Consider the following 22,692-nt stretch of genomic DNA (forward strand, 5'->3'; position numbering starts at 1 on the left):
ACTTGGCTGGACACGCTTACCGCGTGTCTAGATATGCACATAAAATAAACAATAAGAAGACCGTTTTATATTTCAACAATTTGCTTTTATTATTATAAAAATAAATATTATTGACTATTTACAGTTCAGGGTTCCTAGCGTCTACAATCACGAATCAAAGTCTAACGTCTACAATTGCTGCAAGAGTTAGTGGTGCGCGGCGTGCGCGGGCGCGGAGTGGCTCACCACCGCGTTGAAGCCGTTGTGGTCGTCGGCGGAGTACTGCACCTTGCGCACGGAGCCGTCGGCCTCCAGTAGCGAGTACTCGCCGTGCACGGCGTCGCCATCGCGGGACTCATGCTGGGACTTGTTGTCGCCGGTGTGTCCATCAGCCACGGAGTAAGAGTACTCGTATTGGGGGTGGGCCTAAACACAGAAAAAAAAATTATAGGACCGTCTCGTCTCTGGTACTTCGCCTAGTTATTATTCTTAAGTTGTTAAATAATTCAATCAAAATTATGAATTTCAATCAAACCAACACAGAATCAGCTATGTCTTTATGATGCAAACACTTACGTATTCCTCCTCTTGATGGTGGGCAGACACGATCAGCTTGGGGGCGGGCGCGAGCACCTTGGCGATAGGGGCGGCGTAGTGGACGGGGCTGGCAGCGTAGTGCGCGGGAGCGGCGTGGTAGGAGATGGGGGCAGCCACGGCGACTTTAGCGATGGGAGCGGCGATCAGCTTGGTGGCATGATGGGACTGCTCGTCGTGGCGGACGATGCTCTGGGAGGACACAGCACCGGCAGAGGAGTAGTGAGCCTGGGCAGGTGCAGCGTGGTAAGCGACGGGGGCGGGGGCGGCGTGGTAGGCAATGGGAGCGGGAGCGGCGTGGTAGGCGACGGGAGTGGCGATCAGCTTGGCAGAGTGATGGGGCTGCTCATCGTGACGCACAATGCTTTGGGATGAGACGGCACCAGCGTGGGCGTAGTGAGGCTCGGCAATAAGGCCAGCCTGGGCTGCCGCCACAAAGGCGCACAAAGCGAGGATCTAAAACAAAATTAATTATTTAGTGCAATCCATAGGGTTTTTCCACTTCAACTGAAAATGTAAACACAAACTTTTTTTTTTCACTTTTTAATGACTTACTTTGGAGAACATATTGTTTGTTGACTAGTGATCAACTGATGCATTGGATGTGTAACGTGTGCCTTTTATAGTGCTCAGATTTGGGCGGGACAAGGTCGCCGGGTCGCAGCGTGGTTTGGTATTTACTGTGGGTCAAATATGTATAACAAACTTTCTTAGTGCTGTACGTACAGATTACTTAAAGGTTAAAGTTGCATGATCAGCATATTGCCACTTCATTATCCTTGATTCTTTACGCACTTAAATATATATGATTTCTGACAGTCCACCACTGTGTACTGCTTAATAATAGGTAACATGATAATAAGTAATTATTCACAGGCTTCTTTACAATCGCTTCATTATGTACGTTTTGATTTACTAAGAGCCATATTCGAACTTTTAAAATCACAATGATATTGATTTGATATCATTCTTATTGCATCTCTCTTACTCTCGTTTTTAGTATCGCAAACAAATATTAAATCACATTGATATATTTAAAGTTCCAATGGTTCCAAAATATAGTTAAGTTATTCGTGTTTACCTACCTACTTCACTCATAGTTATATACCTACATATTTTTTTGATGTAACATGTCTATGAATATAAATATTTTGAATGCAATGTAATGACTAATGAGATTATGAGTTATTAAATAAACAAAACAACACTAATTTTGTTTTTGATTACGTTACCTTTTGTCACAGTAATACAGGATGATTCGTGATTTCGGGGCTGGTTCCATATTAAAAGTTGCTCAGTATAATATCCCAAAACCTCCCTGGCAACGGGAATGCAATTCTTTTTTAGCCACTCTGTATAATAGGGAAAATACTTACATTTTATTCTATTTATAGATGTAGTTATGTGGGTGTTGCTATAATTATAAACGGAACGTCTACTTTTCTAAATAAGTCAAAAGTTTTATGAACAGTGATAATGTCATTATAATGAGACGATAATCATACTTTCATTACAAGAAATTTTAAATCAGCCTGTTCTATCTTTATTACATTTTACAAGCAAGTTGACAACATTATCAAAACACAACATTAACGCATCTTCGATAAGATGCCTCAAGTCACGACCTTTGAGGTTATCGACCTACTCGCAACGATGAATGAAGATGAGTCACTCGAGCGCATCAATGAAATCCACTGTCATCCGTTACTCAACGTTCTAAATTCATCGATAAACTCGAAAATCGCATCGCATCGCATTATCATATTTTTTTTGTTATAGTATTATTTGAAAAGCTAATTCAGAGTTTATTCCAATTCTATTATGTATTTTTACTTAATAGTAGGTATTATGGTATTACTGGTAGGTTATTAGCTTATTAGTAAGTAGTTACTTTAAAACGCTTTTTAAAAATCAGTAACCATTACTTATGAAAGCAGAAGAATGTAAATGATCGTTTTAGATTCATAATTGTTACATATTTGCCGTGACTTATTTTTAAAACGTGTTATTCAATTAAGAGACACTTCAAGATTGTTTACCTTTTTTCAAATGCAAACAAACTATAGTATAGTACCTAATACTTATAGTATTTATCTAAGTTTTTCAGTAGCTACCTACTTACCTAAGAGTTCGTTAGTTGTTACAATCTTTTTTACCTTCCATAAACATGTTTAACGAGCTTATTACTCGTCACGCTACTGTTCATACGCTTCAGGCGGCCTAGCCAAGGTGACAATTGCTTGCGCTTCGCTATCGAATCGGTTGGTGTCTCTCTATCACTCTTCCATATTAGTGTGACAGTGGCGTTTCCTTCGCTACGAAGCGTTAGCGTTTGGCATGTTGTCTACGGGGCCAGTTCCATCGAAGAAAATTTCCTTTTTCTGGTAGGTATTCTTTTCTACCGCGGCGATCTAATCTTATCACATTAAAGACGCCATTACAAAACGACACTGATTACCATGTTATTACAATTGGGTTAAATCTTTATCTCTGTCAATTACTCGGTTGACAGAGTAATACATCTATCAGTTTTGAAGCCATCAATAACATAATGACAGGTAAGTAGAGCGTTGCGTCGAATTTGTGGCCCGGTTGTAAGGTCAGGGATAACCGCATAGTTGACCGGCTCGCAATATTATAACACATTATTGTATTCATGCGTTAAGCGCTGTAAGTCATAAGATTGTAGTGTTACAAAGGTACATTGTGATGTATTTGCATGTGTGCGTCCGCACGCACACAGACGCGGCTACTCGTAATGTACAAATACCAGTTGGTAGTTATAAACGAGCATCTATCAGAGTCGGTTGATTCACTCAAGTACTTGCATATACCTCATACATGCATTACTAATATTACTATATTTTACTGAACTACACCAGTAACTCGTGATTTTTTACAAAGTTACGTTTCAAAACATGACAAATCAATTTGAACCTTTTCTTAATCTCTGATTGAGCTGAAATTTCATTATTTCGTATTTATGATAAAAATACGTGGAGCTCTTAAAAGACGAAAAACGCAAACTCTTCGAGTTCCATCATTTTAAAAGTTTCGAGGAATTAAGCGACAAAACAACAATAAGTGATGAAACTATAAGGGTTCCGTTTTGGCTATGGAACCCTAAAAAGCGTATGTCAAAAAAATATTTAAAAATTGTTAGTCACCTATAGTTTTAATTTTAAAGCATTTAATTTCAAGGTACATACAATTAAAAATGAATTTTGTAATAACTTTAATGAATTGTTCCAATAAAATGCTATGTTTCACTATTAAAGTGTGCATTTACGCTAAGGGTAACATTCCATTTCTGACCACAGATGCACTACTAGTACGAACGCGTCGGTGATATTCTCAATTTCCATAGTAAAATTAATGGTAGTGCTGCTGTCGTTGGAAATGGACTGTCACCTTAATTGTCACACATCGCCACATTCTCACAACTTACACCATATAGCATACAACGCCTCGGGCACTGGCCTCCCGCGAGTGTCAACAACTTACCTCCCACACAGTGCGGATTGAATTTGAAATACCTACCTAATCTCAGATTAATTTACTTTCGTCAGAATAATGTAAATCACGCATTGTGTGAAAATTGCACACGAGGACCTTGTTACTATGTATAATACTTTAACATCGGCGCATAAAGAATGACTCACGCTCTGTGCTCACGCTAGACCGGGACGTGCCCGGGCCCAGGCATCCCACATGTCATGTTCTATGACGGCTGATCGGTGATCACGTGGCGCTCTCCATAGAAGCCGAAGCCCCTGAAGCTCTGGCCCGGGCCCGGGCCGGTCTAGCGACAGTCATCCTTAATGTCCTTTAGGCGAGCGTTGCTATTACTCGTACCATGTTGAAATATAGACCTCCATTTACATAGGTGACGTGCGAAAAATTTTTAGTTTAATTCAGATACAAAAAACAACGACTCTCTCGTCTAATAAAATCCCGTTGTCCACCTACTGCTCACAGTTTTAGTATGGAATTAAATCAGTGCTTTTTTGTTAAAAGGTAAAAATGTGGAAAATAAAGCAGAAAATAAAAAAAAATATCAGAAGCGGTAGGTATAATATAAACTGCGTAGACGGAAATAAGTGGACAATAGTTTCGCTTATTTCCCATAATAATAGCATAATATTGTCCCCTAACACTTCTGGACAATTGCAAGGAAGTTATACACACTGATGTCATCTCATTTATCCAAAACAAATCCTTTACTTGGCAAGTTACAGACGTTGAGTCGAGTTAATCAACTCGCAATCGCAACAACCAATGTCTATCCATCAACTGACTCTATTTGAATCGAAAAAAACGGGTGAAAGGTCCGGAGCCCATCGGCTTTGTTACAGGAGTCGCTCACCGGAGGCAAGCGAATAATTGCTCTACGTATAACAAAAATTGTTATATAACATGTGATTTCTCTCTGTGATTAAACTACGTGCCTATAAATAAGTGTAGCATATTGCATCCGGACACAAACACTTCCGAGTGGCCCAACGACGAATCTCTAGCGAGATGTTTTTCAAAGTGAGTTTTAGTGCTACCGTTAGTTATTACCACAAAAAAGCTTCAAAGCATTACCAACACATTAAATTTTTATATCTGTTACAGATTATATATGTAATTACGTTAATTACTTTATGTTCTGGAGCTCCACCTTTATATCCACAAGCAAAATCTAATGAAGCTACTTATTCACATAGTTTCACAAGGGAAGATGTCCCCTTATCTTATAACTACAGTGCGACACATCATTACACTCCAAAGAGGGCAGAAGACACTTTTAAAAGACATGAGGATACACTGAAGAGGAATGAAGACTTTCCAAAGAGGCAGGAGGTATCATATCACGTTCATTCAGCGAATAACTCACCGTTCAAGCCGTTGAGTAACAGAACAATCCAATTTGCTCCAATTCCTCTATCTTCATATTCAGAAGAAAACATGTATCCGTCAACGCCCGTCTTGTATACTTCAATTGTTTCTAACCCAGCGACTGAATACGGAAAAATAGAACATACTGAAAATTCCGCCGAACGAACCTTGCACCTGGAACCAAAACGTATTTCCAATGAGGCGAAGAACATAAGTCCTAGTACTTATAGGCCACATATAAACCCTGATGTAAAAATGTTGCATTCCCATCATTCGCATATTCGACCAACAACACAACAACAAGACACAAGACAACAACAACTTGAGTTCTACAAGACTTTGCCAACAACAGCAGTGACACCTAAATTCGAAATGGTAATAATGAAGGCTAATTCAAATGAATGATAACGGAAAATATTTTCTTTCCAAAAATTAATTTGATTTTTGTTTTTCATATATGTATAGACTAATTTGCACCATTTGGCGATTTTCCATCAACTTCAGCAGCAACTGGATATGCAGCCTAACACCCCAGCCTACATCGCCCCAACAACATCGACTGAGAATCCGATACTTTCACATGTACTTAACCTTGGCGTCAGAATTCTACCAAAGTGAGTCCTATTTTCAGGTCTGTAGCTTCAATTAAAAAAAATAAAGATTTGTTTTCGGAAATCAGCACCAGTTTAATGTTTTGTTACCAAAACTTTAAAACTGGTAGCCAGTTTCTATGGTCTTTGAGTGAGCAACGGAGACCTCATCATATCTTGATACCATCATATGTATCTACTTTTGACATTCTTGATACTATTCTACACCTGAATTTTCGATATTTTAGTACTTAGAATATCACGATTAACTTACATTCACGCCCATCTATCTACGATTATCCGAACAAAATATTATATCTGCTAATTCACTACAATTTTATTTAGAAAATCTACTGGAGACATCTAAAAAAAATTTTGAAATGGTAATTCTAATTTGGCTCAATTGGTTCTGATATTTAAAAAGTGCAATGAATGAATGAATGTGTATGACCCAGGGAAATGTTTGTAGGACTTTTGAATTTGGACTTTTGAATTTCTTTTATGTCTATAAGAGTTCAAAACTCGAATTTGATGTGTACTTGTGGAAGTACGCGGGGATTTACAAGGCTATAGAACGCGTATGACGAGATTCCCATAAATCCACGTAATCTGTCCACGATTATCCTAACAAAATATTTGCTCTATTAAATTATGTATCATAAATTTTGACTTTTATAGACATCAGAAAGATATTTTTGAATAAGACAAAGAGGCAACGCCAGCAGCGCGCTAGGCACATTTACCCGGGTACCTATCGACCCTAGTCTATAAATTTCTATAGTATTACTTTTTATATTTGTTATACCGGGTGTGGCCTGTAATATGAGCAAAAAATTAAACTGTAGGCTGTACTCCTCATACTGACCAACATTTGTTCAGCGACTTTTAAAAATAACTTGTGGTTTGATTTTTAAAACAGTTAAAAGTTTATTGTAAGACGCAATGTATTGCGAATTTTGTTATGTTTAAGACGTGACAAGCAACGTCAATCACAATGATATGGCGTGGCGATGGCGTCCATTGAAGATAATATTTATTTTGTATGAAAAATAGGGAATCAATTTTTTAACAAGCAGATACGTCTGCGAGCGATATTCCAAATTTTATATTAAAGGAAAAAATGGAAAAATTTACGCTTCCGGCAGGACTTGAACCCGCATCCTCCACAATCCGTGTGTTGCTCTTAACCAATTGAGCTACGGAAGCCTACCAGAACATCGCAAATCTTTCCATTCCTTTCTTTATGTAAACACGCCTTTGGGGTGGGGTAAATTTGAAAAATAGGGAGTCTAAATACTTCATAATTTTTAAAAGTTGTCGAACAAAAGTGTCATCGTTTGAGGAGTACAATCTATGTTTTAATTATTTGCGCGTGTTACAGGCCACACCCGGTATAAATCAATATTTTTTTCACGCCACTGTTCGGAAATGTGGCAATAGATGGTCTAAAACCAAGCTGGAAAGTAGGCAATAGCTGTAGCACCTGAACCAGCACTTCTACAATGTTTCATTGTTATCATCATCTGTCATTGATGACGGTTCGCTACAGCAATGAGTATCATTTAAAACATAAAAATCAATAAAAGGTCTTTTTTGGTGCAACTTTTTCCTTCAAAAATAAAATTAGGTTATTTATAGGACCAATTTCTTGTTTAAAAAAAAAAGAAATGTCAAAACCATTCATTTAATTTTTTTTAACAATTATCCATTCAGTTCACGCTTAAGGCGTTTTTTACTTTTGAAGCTGTTTGTGGTTTTTTTTTAACAAAAACGTTTCTAAGTTTAGAGTCTGTTTGAAGCAAATAACAGAAAAACGCCTCTTAAAAGTGATAAAAAAAGTAAAAAAGGCGGCATCTGAAAATACTTACTGAATGGGATAGTGTAAATTGTGTTTGATTAAAAAATACAAGAAACACGTATCAACGCTCGCTATAAAAATGAGTTAGTGAAGAAAATAATATCCTTACGCTGACGCCTACCGAAATTCAAGAGACAGCACAGGCAGTGGCTAGTAATTTGCTACCAGAGAAATCGCGGGATAGTACTTATAGTTATGTAAATGTTTTCTTATTTCCTCGCAGTAGTCGTGAAAAGCACTATGTAATGCCTCGGCCGGAAACGCTAAAGATGGACTCGTATTATTAGAGGGCCTCCACTAACGTGTCGGCCCTCAAACGACTCGTCCATCTTTTAGCGGTTTTCCGTCCTCTCCTGCAATGTACTATAATTGTAAAAAAAAGACATTTACTAAATTTTATATAGGTATATTACTATACGTTTATAGGACAAAAACAAACTATGCCTCGTTTTAACTTGTTTAATTAGGATTTAATTATTTTGTTTCAGACAGGGCATCCCCTTCATCTCAATGCAGCACGAGCTAAGCAGAAATACGCCATTCCAACCGATTCCGCGTATAGCTTATCATAGCAAGTTTAATGTCGTGTCGGAGAAGCTGGGAAGACCCGAAGCACACACACACTATCCCTTGAATAATACTAATAAGCATTTAAGGTTCAAACCAAATGTACAGTATGCCATAAGTAATTAATTTTGTACATAAGATAAATAATATTAATAAATTTAATTTATTGTTAAGTATGTTTGCTTACGTTATTTGTGATTAAGTTATTTAAATTCAGAAAAGTATTTTTTTTTATTATAATAAAATTAACTAAAACCACAAATATTGTATTAAGTCATTGATTAAACCTAAAATATTCACTTCTGGGGGAAACATGCCATACATGTCATGCTCAGATATATCTGAACACCTTGGCCGCTCCGATCTATCTGATGGCGACTGTACACACAATACAATTAAGTAGGTACAGTCAGCAGCAGTAGTAGCTAAGCAGAATAACACGTTCAGAATGATCTACACAGAACCTTATTCTCTTGACATTAGAGTCCGTGTGTAGATCATTTTGAGCACTAGGCCCGCGTAGCTACTTCTGCTGCTGACTGTACTACATATATTGCACACCTGACAGACCTCAATACAAGAAAATAATAAAGAGAATAGGTACAACAACTCAAGCAGAGGACCACAAGAGGCGGTCTAATCTCCAAAAAGCGATCTCTTCCAGACAATTTTTAGATAACAGTAATTAGTAATTAATAGTAAATGTATGTCATGTGAATACATATGTTATGTTTATATATATATAAATACTTATGTCATTCCAAAAAAATAACTAACGATAATTATAACCGTTTAAAGTATGTACCAATAGGTAATTAATCTACCGCTATCAATCTGATCCGATCCAGACATAATGTTTTTCAATAAATTGTCATGACGCATGAGTCACTTCATTAAATATTAATGTCCTAACCTAGTATAAGTAAATAAAATAGTGCAATACTTTAAATAACCATTGCCTAATTATTAAATCTTTATTGTAAATATTTAATGTAGGTATTCAATGTTATAAAGTATTAACGTCTACAACATTAAAGAAGTTAAGAATACTATAAAAAATAGATTTAATATTTTAATAACCGCAAAAATACCTAAATTTAATTAACCGTAGGTAGTATTTAAAACATTTCATTTGATTCCGGACCAGATGATGTAATTTTATGCTAACTCAGTATAAAGTCCCGTTTTATGAAAATAATTTAATGATATCAGCAAATATTGACCGAGCATGACTTGAAAGAACTTAGCTTGAAAGAACAAGCGAGTTCGTTACCATCTTTAGATAACGAAGTAAGCATTTCGGTAGTCTGGGTTAATACCTATTATCTCCTTTATTACTAATAAGACAAGCAAACAAGTTACAGGTCTTCCCCTTTTCTAAATCGTCAGTTGTTGTTGGGTAAAGTACCCGAGTTTCCTTACACTAGCGTATAAAAACTTTGCAATCAATTTTAATACTCAGTTCATCCCAAGCATTTGAGAAGCGCTCAATATGTTTAAAATAACTGTCGTATTAGGAGCTCTCCTAATAGTGTTTGTTGTCGGATCAACCAGTCAAAGGATAATTCTACCTACATACAGACCACCGCATCGTGTGCATATTATACTCCCGACATACCAGCTACCACGGTCAGGCCCGAACCTACTTCGCTATGCCAGAGCAGCAGATGATATAGCGCCGTCAGAAACAGTTATTCCAAATCTTGCATCCTTACATAATGTGAAATCCAGTGATACAATTGTGCCAGATACCCACCAGCAACAATATCTAGAAATTAGTCAAAGAAGCGCTCGCAGCGTTGATTCACCCGACGCCAAGCGAGGTGGAGGCAGTCCCAAAACATCTCCTGGCAGCAGTGACAATGGTCCAACACACCCGGGTTACAACAGACGCAATGCAAGGGATATAAAACTTCCTGGACTTCTGAATACTCATCAACCAAAGTCTATATTCCCGCGTCCTAGCATCCCAGGGCCCGTTACGCGTATTCCTATATTAGCGAGGACAGCGAGCGATATTCAAATCCCTGGAATAAAGAAACCAACACATCGAGATGTAATAATTCCAAACTGGAATCCTCATGTCAAAAGTAACCCCTGGGATAGTCTTGGCGGTAGACGTCATAGAAGAAGTCTAGATGTTACAGAAGATATAATGGATAACAACGCGTATGAAGCTCACTCGCGTCTGAGGAGGAGTCCGAAAAAGAAACCTCGCCGTATTGTGATTATAATAATTCGTAAAAAGAAACATTAAGAAAAAAAAATGAATACGGCTTTTATGTATTTACATCTAAGTAGGTATACTTGCATATCCAAATAAATGCATCATTAACAATATCTTGAGTTATTGTACAATTATTAAAATTTATCAACCCTTGTAGTTAGTGAACATAAGTAACTTTCAGTTGGGTTTCAATAGTGTACTCTTTTTAATTGCGGTTACGGAAACCTACACTCAACATAGCCCGAGATTTTCTAGTCCGTTTTGTTTTTAACTAAACTTAAGTATATTCACCAAATCAATTAGACAGCTTCTTTATGCTTGCAAAAGTAATTTTTTATGACAACAATGTTTAAAAAATATCAGTCGGTCGTATGATAGTCAGAATGAACTGACCTGGGGCAAGGTCAACTTCTACTTACACATGTCTAATAACCATTCTAGCAATTCAAACGAGTTACTTTTATTCGTATAGTATAAAATAGGCGAGAACAATTTAAAATGTATCACTCACTGTTCATACACGACAGAGAAAACTAACAAAATGTTCTCCAAAGTAAGTACAGTACTTATCTGTGATTCCTGTGACTTATATGTTGCAAAAATTAATTTACACAGTTCTATCTTTGTCAATTACGAAGAATTTAATATTATTGTTTCAATTACAGTTAGTGGCCCTTTGTGCGTTCGTGGCAGTTTCCCAGGCTGGTCTCTTGCCTGAGCCACACTACTCCCACGCCGAAGCCGTCTCATCCCAAAGCATCGTGCGTCACGATGAACAGCCCTATCACTCCGCCAAGTTGATCGCCGCTCCCGTCGCCAAGCTGGCTGTCGCCGCCCCCGTCGCCTACCATGCCGCCCCCGCTCCCGTTGTCTACCACCACGCCGCTCCTGCGCCCGTCGCCTACCACGCTGCTCCCGCCGTCCACTACGCCGCCCCCATTGCTAAAGTCGTCGCTCACCACGAGGAAGAAATCGTAAGTTTTGTACATTGAAGTGCTAAAATAAAATATCAACATGATAGGTCCAATTGTCCATGTATTTAATTATATTGCATGTACTTTGCCTTATTGTAGACTAGCTTTTGCCCGCGGCTTCGCACGCGCAGGAGAGTTTTTTTAATTTAGTTTTTTTTTTTACGGACTGAACAGTGACTGACCTTAGTCTCAAGTAGTAGATGACAAGGCCGGTGTAGCTCACTATTTCAGTAAAAGCTTATTCACAGTATTCACTCTTGACTTGAAGACACCAGTACGGTTACCATCAGTTTGTCACGGACATAAACGCCGTCGAGAACGTAATTTACTTTCTATACATCTCGCTCGCACTCGCATATTAGTGCAAACGGGATATATAGAAAGTAAATTACGTTCTCGACGGCGTTTATGTCAGTGACAAACTGATGGTAACCGTACTGAATTGTAATTATATCGATTAATCGAGCTCGACTTATTTAATATAATCTAATGTACGTTTTGTACCTAACATCTTTTAATTTATATTTTTTATTTATGTAGTTGTAGCCTTTTGTACCTATAGCACCTCCTTATACACTACATTAGTGGTTCTCCCTTGGATTGCTAGAGGACGATAAACATTTGGGACTCAACTTTAGAGGAAGCTGCGTTGTGCGATTCTCCCTTCAAGCTGCGTGAACTTTTCATAATAATGTTAGTTTTTTTGTCAACTTACTGACCTGTTAAGTCTCTGGGAAAAATATAAGGACAGTTTTTCGGACGACATTAAACGGCAACTTGAGAGAGAATTGCAAAATGGTGCGGAGTTTTACATGGATGAAGTGTATCAGTGTGTGTGATTTGCTGATACCTAGCGGAGGTGTCACGGTTTACCTCGGGGTGGGTTTGCTGATACCTAGCAGAGGTGTCACGGTTTACCTCGGGGTGGGCTTGCTGATACCTAGCTACTGCTTCTCTGTGTACATCAGGGTTCATTTTTTGGTAATTGCTTACGGCAGCTTGGTGATCTGATGATTTGTTTTGCATATATTTATTTGCGGCAGCTTTTAGTTGTTTGTTCCGTGTAGTATTCGTGAACCTGGCACGGCGTTTTTTAGTAACTGTTTTGGTAGCGGTAAGAGACAATGATGAGTCTGATTCTAAATGGGGTGGTGGGGTGGTAATCTCTTCATTCCTTCTCGTGGTAATCTTCTTGGCAACCACAGAGAGGAGTGAAGAAGGGGGCTCTGATATTGTGGGTCTTACGAGTAATTCACTGCGAATATATACGTCAAAATGACCGCTAGACAAATCACTTGAAAATCTTAGTTGGCCCACCGGATTACCCACAGTACCAACTCTCATATATAGCTCATTGTTGCGGTAAACTTCGAAAACCCACGGAAACAGTTGTCCTGCCGCTACCAACTCGCAAAGACTACCGTAAGTAAACGGGCGCGACATTTCAAGGCAGTATTCAACGGAGCTGGAGTAATTATCACCGTTACTGTTATGAGACATAATAACAAACTCCTCCCAGTTAGCCACCACGTGACTAACGATTTGCTCGCGCACCTCCCTGGCCATCACCTGCGTATCATACAGAAGATAGGAGATGGCGCGAAACAGCCGGCCTAGCCAAGGTTACAATCGCTATCGCTTCGACAACGAAAAGCATTATGTCTCTCTATCACTCTTCCATATTAGCGCGACAGTGACAGTTGCGTTTCGATCGCTACGGAGAGTAAGCGATTGGCATCTTGGCTACGCGGCCTGACAGGCTCCATCTCCAATTATAGGTACTACGGTGTGAGCCAACATGGTCCCATCAATATCCAACGATTCAACAGCCATTGTAGGTATTAGTGAAATTTTCCCTGAGCTAATAGCTAAAAAAATTTACTTTAAGGGATTGCATTCTCAAAAGTCTGTATCACGTGTGGCTGTAAATCAGCGTGTATGTTACAACCGTCTATGCTATCTTCGTAATTAGCATTCCCCACCAGGGGCCATAGTTCACGTCGGCTACGTTATATTTTAATTTTGATCCCATTTTTGTAATTAGCGTCCCACAAAACCATGGAAATGATACCTATATTGATATTTTGAAATTTCAACCCCATTGCACCCCCACCAGGGGGATGATTGTTCACTTCGGCTACATTAATTTTAATTTTGATGCCATTTTTGTTATTAGCGTCTCAAAATACTATGAAAACGATACCCATATTGATATTTTGAGATATCAACCCTATTGGGGACTTTTCCCCCTCTTAGGGGTTCAATTTTCAAAAAACCTGAAACACGTGTTTACTCATTTATCTTTAGGAATACTCCTGTGAAATTTGGAATAAAATAGTCTAACTAATCTTGTTTCCCCATACAAACTTTGGACCCCCATTTCACTCCTTTAGGGGATGAATTTTGAAAAATCCTTTCTTAGTGGACCCCTAGACCTTATAAGGAATCTAGTTGCCAAATTTGGACTTTCTAGTCCCAGCGGTTTGGGCTGTGCGTTGATTTAAGTCAGTCAGTCAGTCAGTCAGGTCTTTCACGTTTATATATTTAGATATTATAGCAAGTAACTAAAAACTTAAATATTGATATTTAATATATTTTACTTTTACAGGCGTACCCCAAATACGAGTACACTTACTCCGTGGCTGACGACCACACCGGCGACAACAAGTCCCAGCAGGAGACCCGCGACGGAGATGTCGTGAAGGGCTCTTACTCTTTCCACGAGGCTGACGGCTCCATCCGCACCGTGGAGTACACCGCTGACGACCACAACGGCTTCAACGCGGTGGTGCACAACACCGCCCCCACGCACGCGCCGGCCGTCCTCAAGGCCGCTCCCGTCCTTGTCAAGGCTGCGCCCATCTACTACCACCACTAAACTGTTATTTTGTTATAGGAAATGTTATTTATTGTAAATATAGATACTTGTGAATGATAAACGAACAAAGTATTTTTAACCAAAATCCCTTTTAATAGTTACCTCTAAAACTACCTAAAATAAATAAAGTTTATTTTTCATCATTATACAGAAAAAAAAACAAGCATATAAACTTTGGTATTAAAAAATGGTATAAAATGGTATAAAAAAGCCACTAACAACATAGCTTTTACAGAATACGTCTGTCTGAGCTGACTCAAATGGCACAAAACTTGGTCAGTTCAAAGAAAATAAAAAAGATTAGAAGGCTATTCTTTTTTATTTTCTTTCTTTGAACTGATCAAGTTTTGTGCCATTTGAGTCAGCTCATTGCTTATTAATAGTTTTTGTACAAGAGATCAATGTTTGATATTTATTCGAGTGCTTTTTTTGAGTCCCGTGCACGTGCAAGCGAAAGATTCTATAATAATAATAATAAATAGGCACCCTAGGTTAGGTTTTTTATAATGTGTTTATATGTATTTTTTATTGTTTTGTAAGTGTTTTTATATTTTACTTTTATATTCATATTATAACAAACCTAACTTAAGACGAAAAATAAATAAAGATAATAAATAATAAATTCATTTATTTCAGATACATGATCCATAATTACACAATTAACAAATAAAACACACTGATTATATGTACTCGCTACGCTCGTAAATCTAATTTAGAATCTTGAGCGCAGTAAGGGACTCAAAAGCGCACGAGATGTAAATAACTTTGATCTCGTGTTGTACATACAACTTTTCACTTCAGAAGTGAGAGCATATTTATTACACTACCCGAACCTGAAAACTGTAGGTAAATCCTTATTCATCATTTATTCACTCATGTTTTCTTTAGATATTTTAACAATTGAGTTTAAATACCGCAATTAAACACAAAAACAAAACTAAATAAATTCCAGTAAAATAATATGGAAATATCGATCATCAATTGACACTTCAATCAACAACTTTTTTTGTAAAAAAAACTTTGCAAGATACGGTCCGAATTGCGGATAATACAATTTTTCAACCATAGTAGATATTGTAAAAAAGTAAAATTATTTATTGTGCGTTATAATCTACGCATTTCTTTTAGGTTCATTATTTTATTTGTATAATAAAATACGTAAAATATACTGTTTTTCAACTAATTTTAAAGTTTATTGTCATTAATTAATTTTTAAGAATTCATACTCGTACGTGATTTGGAACGATGCGTTCTGACGTTTTTCAGGGGTCTATTATAAACCGGCAATATACCGTTGAATGTCGTTTGAACTTTTTTTGTCACTTTCTTTTTGCTAACGACGTAAAAGGGACAGAGAGAACAGAATTCAAGTATTTCGAACTTGTAGGCCCCGCATGTTGAAATGAGATATGAATATGAAGGTCACTTGAATGTCATTTTGTCTTACTCAGTGTGCAAACTGTTTTTAAGTAGCAAAGTACCCTTGTTCGAGCTGCTTAGGTGAAATAGTTATTTGTTTTACAAGGGGACAAAGTTGTTGTTTAATCGCTCGTGCTAATATTGATACCCGAGCAAGCGAAAGATGGAATCTTGAGCATTGCGAGGGTTTCAAAGCACGAGGGTTAAACAAAATTTGCCCCCGAGTGAAACATAAAATTTTTCACCACACCAACCCGAAGCAAATATTAAATGTAAAATATCAAACCAAATCAAATCCAAACATGTTATTAAATATTTATCATCCAAAATCATCATTTAAAAGTCACTTTAAACTCTCGCGTTTTGTACACATATTTAATTACACAAACGGGTCTACCGCGATATAATTGTTTTTACCTTTAATTCCGACGTTTCAGCTGAGTTGCACCAGCTGTGGTCACGGAAAGACTGACGTCCCAACAAATGTCAACGGAGATATTAACGGTGTTTGTTGGGACGTCAGTCTTTCCGTGACCACAGCTGGTGCAACTCAGCTGAAACGTCGGAATTAAAGGTAAAAACAATGAAATTATATCGCGGTAGACCCGTTTGTGTAATTAAATATTTAAAAGTCAATTCTACCAACAAACATAAGAAAACAAATCAAAATTTGCATTTCATTACTTTGCCTCACATGTGAATAAAATGCAACTTTGCTATCAGTTTTTGAAGTGCAAAGTAAGCCTTTCCGAGCTGGTGTGGTGAAAAAGATATTATTTTACTGGCAGTAGCCACAATTTCCACCTTGCGTGATAAGTAGTTGTTTTTAATGATAATGTCTTATTAACTCCTGCGCATCCTGATTGACATGTTCAGTTGTAGAACAATATCGCTAAAATCTTATATGTCTGTATGTTCCAATGTAAATATTATAGGCTTAATAGATATTGCTATAAGTAGGTACAAAGAACTACCTAATTCAAAGAGGACATACAATTATTGAAACTGATTTTATCGTGTATAATGATACTAAAATACATCCCGACCAGGGACCAGAACTGCTTACCCGAATCGAGGTCTTTAATCGAGTTATTATAAAATGCTGCTGTCATAAGGATTCGTTTTACCATCGGTTAACCTCGTGATAGGCTACCCCGATATAAGAAACAAATTTAGAGGTTATAGGTACCTATATAAACTAATTAAATTAAATTATAATATTGATATTCGACAATTAGTTAAACCGTTTTACAGTTATCGCAAAAACTCTTTCCATCTTAGAGAAAGACCGTCCAAAGCCCTGCGAACTCTCTTTTGCTTGTTATGTACATACATATTTATATGATACTTACTAACAGCCCCGTTCGAGGCCTATTGTGACGGACCGGTGCGGACCTCTTGGACGATTTTTTTAAATCTTAGGCCGAACTCGGAACTATGCATTATTATATATTTTGTAACAAGAGACTAACAAATGTCAATTTAAATAACATTTTAGGGGTGCTTTGTATCATCATCATCCTGTCCTGGCCGGTTTCGGCCACGGCGACTGGGGTTGTACTAGTTATTGAGAGCGACGATCGTGAGCTCTTAGGTGATTGACGTAGCCTATCTTTGCAGTGAATGCACGACCGCACTCACCGGAGGTCAACACCCCTCCGACAAAATTGTAGTTGATGACCGCAGGTTGTCGGGCCTTTAACTCGTCACGCTTTGCGTCGAGTTCCACTCGCCTCTGCTCTTCAAAGGCTGGCACTTTTGTGCTCACTGTATGCCTCCACTTCGGCCGACCTTGTGCCAAAGTCTCCCAGTGCGATGGTTCAATGTCACATCTCCTTTATATATATAGATACAAAAAACAACCTTATTTTGTTTATCATTCGCAAGAATCTATATTTACAATAAATAACATTTCCTATACCAAAATAACAGCTTAGTGGTGGTAGTAGACGGGCGCAGCCTTAAAGAGGACGGGAGCGGCCTTGAGGACGGCCGGCGCGTGCGTGGGGGCGGTGTTGTGCACCACCGCGTTGAAGCCGTTGTGGTCGTCAGCGGTGTACTCCACGGTGCGGATGGAGCCGTCAGCCTCGTGGAAAGAGTAAGAGCCCTTCACGACATCTCCGTCGCGGGTCTCCTGCTGGGACTTGTTGTCGCCGGTGTGGTCGTCAGCCACGGAGTAAGTGTACTCGTATTTGGGGTATGCCTGTAATAATAATAAAAAATAGTTTACGCCATGATGAAATTTTATAATAAAGTACATTTGCATTTATAAAGATCATGGTTCATTCTAAATGCTTAGCCTTAGAAACTTACGATTTCTTCCTCGTGGTGAGCGACAGCCTTAGCGATGGGGGCGGCGTAGTGGACGGCGGGAGCAGCATGGTAGGCAACGGGAGCCGGAGCAGCGTGGTGGTAGACAACGGGAGCGGGGGCGGCATGATAGGCAACGGGGGCGGCGATAGCCAGCTTGGCGACGGGAGCGGCAATCAACTTGGCGGAGTGATGGGGCTGTTCATCGTGACGCACGATGCTTTGGGATGAGACGGCTTCGGCGTGGGAGTAGTGGGGCTCAGGCAAGAGACCCGCCTGGGAAACCGCCACGAACGCGCAAAGAGCCACGATCTGCGAAAAAAAAAACAATTTTAAAATAAATTCTTTTTTTGACCTGAATTGACTAAAATAAAATAAAAACCATGGAGGCGTATTAACATGAATTACTTAATTAATAAAATAATAATTAATTAATTAATTTTTGTCCTCATTGTACGAATGTATGTGAGTCCGAGTGAGGTGTCATTCGTACTTAATATCAAATAAGAACGATATTTTGAAATTGAAACACGCTCCATTATTATTTTTATTTACTAATGACATGCTGATATTTTACATTATAATGTCCGCTTACTTTGGAGAACATTTTGCTACTTTCTCTGTAGTGTATGAAGTTTGAATGATATCTTGATTATTGTGCTAAAGCGTTTTATACTTATTAATAGAAACTAGTTTTGAACTGGTATACTACTCACTGTTTGACCTTGCCTCGTGTCAAAGTGCCGCAGGAGCTAATTAATGAATTTTAATTATATGAATTAGAGAATTACTTTAACAAGTTGCTGCAATATCAGCGAAATCAAGGAAAGAAAATTTATACTTAAATCTACAAATGTAGGTACTTACGGCGCGTGTGACACATGTATTAATTTACTATAAACAAATAGTGATTTGGTAATAATTAGTATATTGTTTAGATGCTTATTTTACGACCTAGAAAAGATAGTTTAATATAAATCCTACTAAAAAAATATCTGTAATAGGTCCAAGTGTGTACCGAAAAGCATATTAACACAAAACAAAAGTAAGTAACAATATTTTGATTGTGTCGAGTTTGCGATTTGTACGAGTATATATTACTAGACTGTATATATAAACTAATGTTTAACTCTAATGAGTATTCCCATAGAATCCCAACTTTGGCCATGTCACTCCTCCGAGTATACTGGTAATTTATCAATTGCCTTATAGTTAAAAGCTTTTTTAAGTTAAAAGTTTTTTTAGTAGGTACCTAAAAGTGTTAAATCACTAACCGCTCTTCATAAAAACATGATTTGTATCTAGAGCAGTAACACCGTATGAGAGATGTCGCCCGCGGCAAGGTCGGCTGTGCCAAAAACTTGTATTACTACTTACTACTTACTCCACTCTAGTATACCAAGACACCTACAACTGTTGTAAGTATAAAACAAGTATTCATTGCTTGCAGTTTATCATTTACAATTTGAACGTATCAAAATCAATATGTTCTCCAAAGTAAGTACATAATATAAAGTACTCAAGTTAATCTTGAGCAGGTCAGGTACCTATGCCAAAATTTGAACTTACTGATCTTATTTTTCATACACAGATCGTAGCCCTATGCGCCTTTGCGGCTGTAGCCCAGGCCGGTCTCCTGGTTGAGCCGCACTACTCTTCGGCCGCCGCCGTCTCCTCGCAGAGCATTGTGCGCCACGACCAGCCCCAGGCCGTGACCCACAAGCTGGTGTCTGCCCCCGTCGCCTACCACGCCGCTCCCGCCCACGTCGCCTACCACGCCGCTCCCGCTCCCGTGACCTACCACGCTGCTCCCGCCCCCATCGCCTACCATGCTGCGCCTGCCGCCGTTCACTACGCCGCCCCCGTAGCTAAAGTTGTTGCCCACCACGAGGAAGAAATTGTAAGTTAATAAAAAATAATGTTCCTTCCTTTTCAACATCAAAAACCTAAAAACCATATATTTTACAAAAAATTGACTTTCCAGGCTCACCCCAAATACGAGTACACTTACTCGGTGGCTGATGGACACACCGGCGACAACAAGTCCCAGCAGGAGACCCGCGACGGAGATGTCGTGAAGGGCTCTTACTCTTTCCACGAGGCTGACGGCTCCATCCGCACCGTGGAGTACACCGCTGATGACCACAACGGCTTCAACGCGGTGGTGCATAACAACGCCCCCACGAACGCGCCTGCCGTCCTCAAGGCCGCTCCAGTCATCGTCAAGACTGTGCCCGTCTACGCCGCTCCCACTTACTACCACTACTAAGCTACACAGTAAAATTGATACCAAAGAAGACAGAGTTGAAGCAGGAGTGTTTGTTGAATATTTATTTATTTCATGCAATACATGAAAAGTGTCAAAAATTAAATATGCATATTATTTTTTTTCCTTTTCCTACTATATTCCGTAAAATTCAAAATTGCTGTTGAATCTTAAGGACAGCTTAAAGGATGAGGCACGTTAGACCGGGCCGTGGCAGGGCTGGAGCTTCCGAAGCTTCATTTTATATAAAAAACCGGACGCCTGCCTAATAAAACGGTATGCATATTTATATCCGGCAGACGGTAACTCGCCTTCACAAGATGGGCCCCCACAAAAAGCGACATCTAGGATGGCTCAAGGGCAACAACGGTGCGAGCGGCTCAGGGGTTTCGAGAGGTGTGTGCCGCTTTCTACCCAGTGGCTGTTAACAGCCACTGTGCCAACTCGCGTCTTATGCATATTTCCACCCCTGGAGCTTATAGTTCTAACGACTCCACTCTGGCCGACCGGCTAGGGCAAGCCAAAGGCAGAGAATCCTGTGCCACCCACCCTCCTTGCGGGTAACAGAACTGCCCAGGAGCACTCGGGTACGTGAGGTCGCTAATCCCCAATAGCTCGCCACAAGCAATATAATATATCTTTGCATTCGTTTTATTTTTAGTGTTATGATTTAATTTAGGTTGTTAAATACATATATTTAAGCATATCTAACTGTTTATTTTCCATGCAAATATTTCTCTTGTCCCATAGCTTCTCTTGCCCCACCTAACCTCACCTCCTTTCTTACATAAAAATAGCAACAATATGAATTAAACATTGATTACTCTATTGAATTACTCTATTGCGGAATTGCTTTGCCACGCCTCGGATGACTTACATCCTCAGAACATCCCCGACGTGGCAATTCGTTGACGAAGCAAGGGATATCGACCGTGAGCTCAGGGTGACTTTGGAGATGGTTTTGAATGTGGAGCTTAGCAACACACAGTGGGTTCAGGCTGCTCTCCCCATACGGTATGGTGGTTTAGGGATGCGCGCGGTTGAGGGGTTAGGGCTAGTCGCGTTTCTTGCGTCGGCTCACGGGGCTGCGGATCTTGCCACTCGCATTTTCCCTTTATATGGTGGCAATTTTCCGGTCCCGTTAGTTTCTGATGCTCTAGCGAAATGGTCGGATGCTATGGTGACAAGCGGCCTGACAATCCAGCTGTTCAGAAGCAGTGGGATGACTTGTGGAGCAAGCATGTCTACGACTCGCTGTTGGGTGTTGGGTCGGGTGCTGACGTGGCTCGCCTTAAAGCCCTTGAGCGACCAGAGTCTGGCGCGTGGTTATATGCCTTGCCTTCGCCGCAGCTTGGGACGCTCTTAGACAACGATTCTTTGAGAATTTCAGCGGCTCTCAGGTTGGGGGCAAGGGTGTGTGAGGCCCATCGTTGCCGTTGTGGAGTCTTGGTGGGAGAAGATGGGCACCACGGTCTGAGTTGCAAGAGGTGTGCTGGGCGATTCCCGAGGCACCACTCAATTAATGAGATCGTGCGGCGGGCTTTAGTGTCGGCTAACGTGCCGTGTGTTTTGGAGCCGCGGGGGTTGAGCCGCACAGACGGTAAGAGGCCAGATGGACTTACCTTGATTCCGTGGCGGAGGGGGCGCTGCCTTTTGTGGGATGCAACTTGTGTTAGCACTTATGCTGCATCTCATTTGAGGCAGACCACAAACTGTGCTGGCTCAGCGGCGGAGTCCGCGGCAAGGGTTAAGCACGCGAAGTATGCCGCGCTAGAATCCTCGTACGACTTTGTGCCGGTGGCTATCGAGACGGCAGGGCCTTGGGGATCAGAGGCTCGCGCTTTCTTTAGGGAATTGGGGCGTCGTTTGCGCGAGAGGGGCTGCGATCCTCGCTCTGGGTCGTATCTGGTTCAGCAGGTTTCCATTGCAGTTCAGCGGGGGAACGCAGCGGGAATAATGGGGACCTTTGAGCCAGGTACGATTCAGGGTGGTTTATTTTAGATTTTTTATTTTTGACAAATTGATGTATTTATTTGTAGTTTTAATATATAAGTTAGTTTATAGGTATTTATTGTAAACGATTGTCTGCTATTTAGAACATAAGCCAAAACAGTTTCTACTTATAGTTATTACAAAATTCCTTTGCTCC

At 39.6% G+C, this 22,692-nt stretch overlaps 5 protein-coding genes across 6 annotated transcripts in view; 3 read left to right on the plus strand and 2 right to left on the minus strand.

The window, feature by feature from the left end:
- The window catches only part of LOC134793667 (cuticle protein 8-like), a 38,233-nt gene that overhangs the window by 4,282 nt on the left and 11,259 nt on the right, over positions 1–22,692 (plus strand). The gene's annotated exons all lie outside the window — the stretch shown is intronic.
- LOC134793669 (cuticle protein 21-like) lies at positions 187–1,183 on the minus strand. Its single transcript, XM_063765318.1, has 3 exons — positions 1,129–1,183; positions 556–1,029; positions 187–405 (listed from the first exon to the last, which is right to left on the minus strand). The coding sequence occupies exons 1-3, from the start codon at positions 1,138–1,140 to the stop codon at positions 187–189; spliced, it is 705 nt and encodes a 234-aa protein (XP_063621388.1). The 5' UTR covers positions 1,141–1,183.
- Positions 9,855–10,739, plus strand: LOC134793706 (uncharacterized). Its single transcript, XM_063765356.1, has one exon. It carries the CDS (start codon positions 9,962–9,964, stop codon positions 10,724–10,726), a length of 765 nt encoding a protein of 254 aa, XP_063621426.1. The 5' UTR covers positions 9,855–9,961; the 3' UTR covers positions 10,727–10,739.
- On the plus strand, positions 11,143–20,649 carry LOC134793675 (cuticle protein 8-like). 2 transcript variants are annotated; one of them, XM_063765327.1, is made up of 4 exons: positions 11,143–11,249; positions 11,362–11,670; positions 19,959–20,177; positions 20,262–20,649. In XM_063765327.1, exons 1-4 carry the CDS (start codon positions 11,238–11,240, stop codon positions 20,544–20,546), a joined length of 825 nt encoding a protein of 274 aa, XP_063621397.1. In that variant the 5' UTR covers positions 11,143–11,237; the 3' UTR covers positions 20,547–20,649. The 2 variants fall into 2 exon arrangements, with proteins under 2 accessions (XP_063621397.1, XP_063621396.1); XM_063765326.1 differs by lacking the exons at positions 19,959–20,177; positions 20,262–20,649 and adding an exon at positions 14,279–14,625 and having other exon boundaries at positions 11,145–11,249.
- LOC134793676 (cuticle protein 8-like) lies at positions 17,823–18,885 on the minus strand. The gene is made up of 3 exons (XM_063765328.1): positions 18,873–18,885; positions 18,281–18,589; positions 17,823–18,170 (listed from the first exon to the last, which is right to left on the minus strand). Exons 1-3 carry the CDS (start codon positions 18,882–18,884, stop codon positions 17,901–17,903), a joined length of 591 nt encoding a protein of 196 aa, XP_063621398.1. The 5' UTR covers position 18,885; the 3' UTR covers positions 17,823–17,900.

Source organism: Cydia splendana, chromosome 9, assembly GCF_910591565.1.
Source record: "Cydia splendana chromosome 9, ilCydSple1.2, whole genome shotgun sequence".
Classification (NCBI taxonomy): Eukaryota; Metazoa; Arthropoda; class Insecta; order Lepidoptera; family Tortricidae; genus Cydia; species Cydia splendana.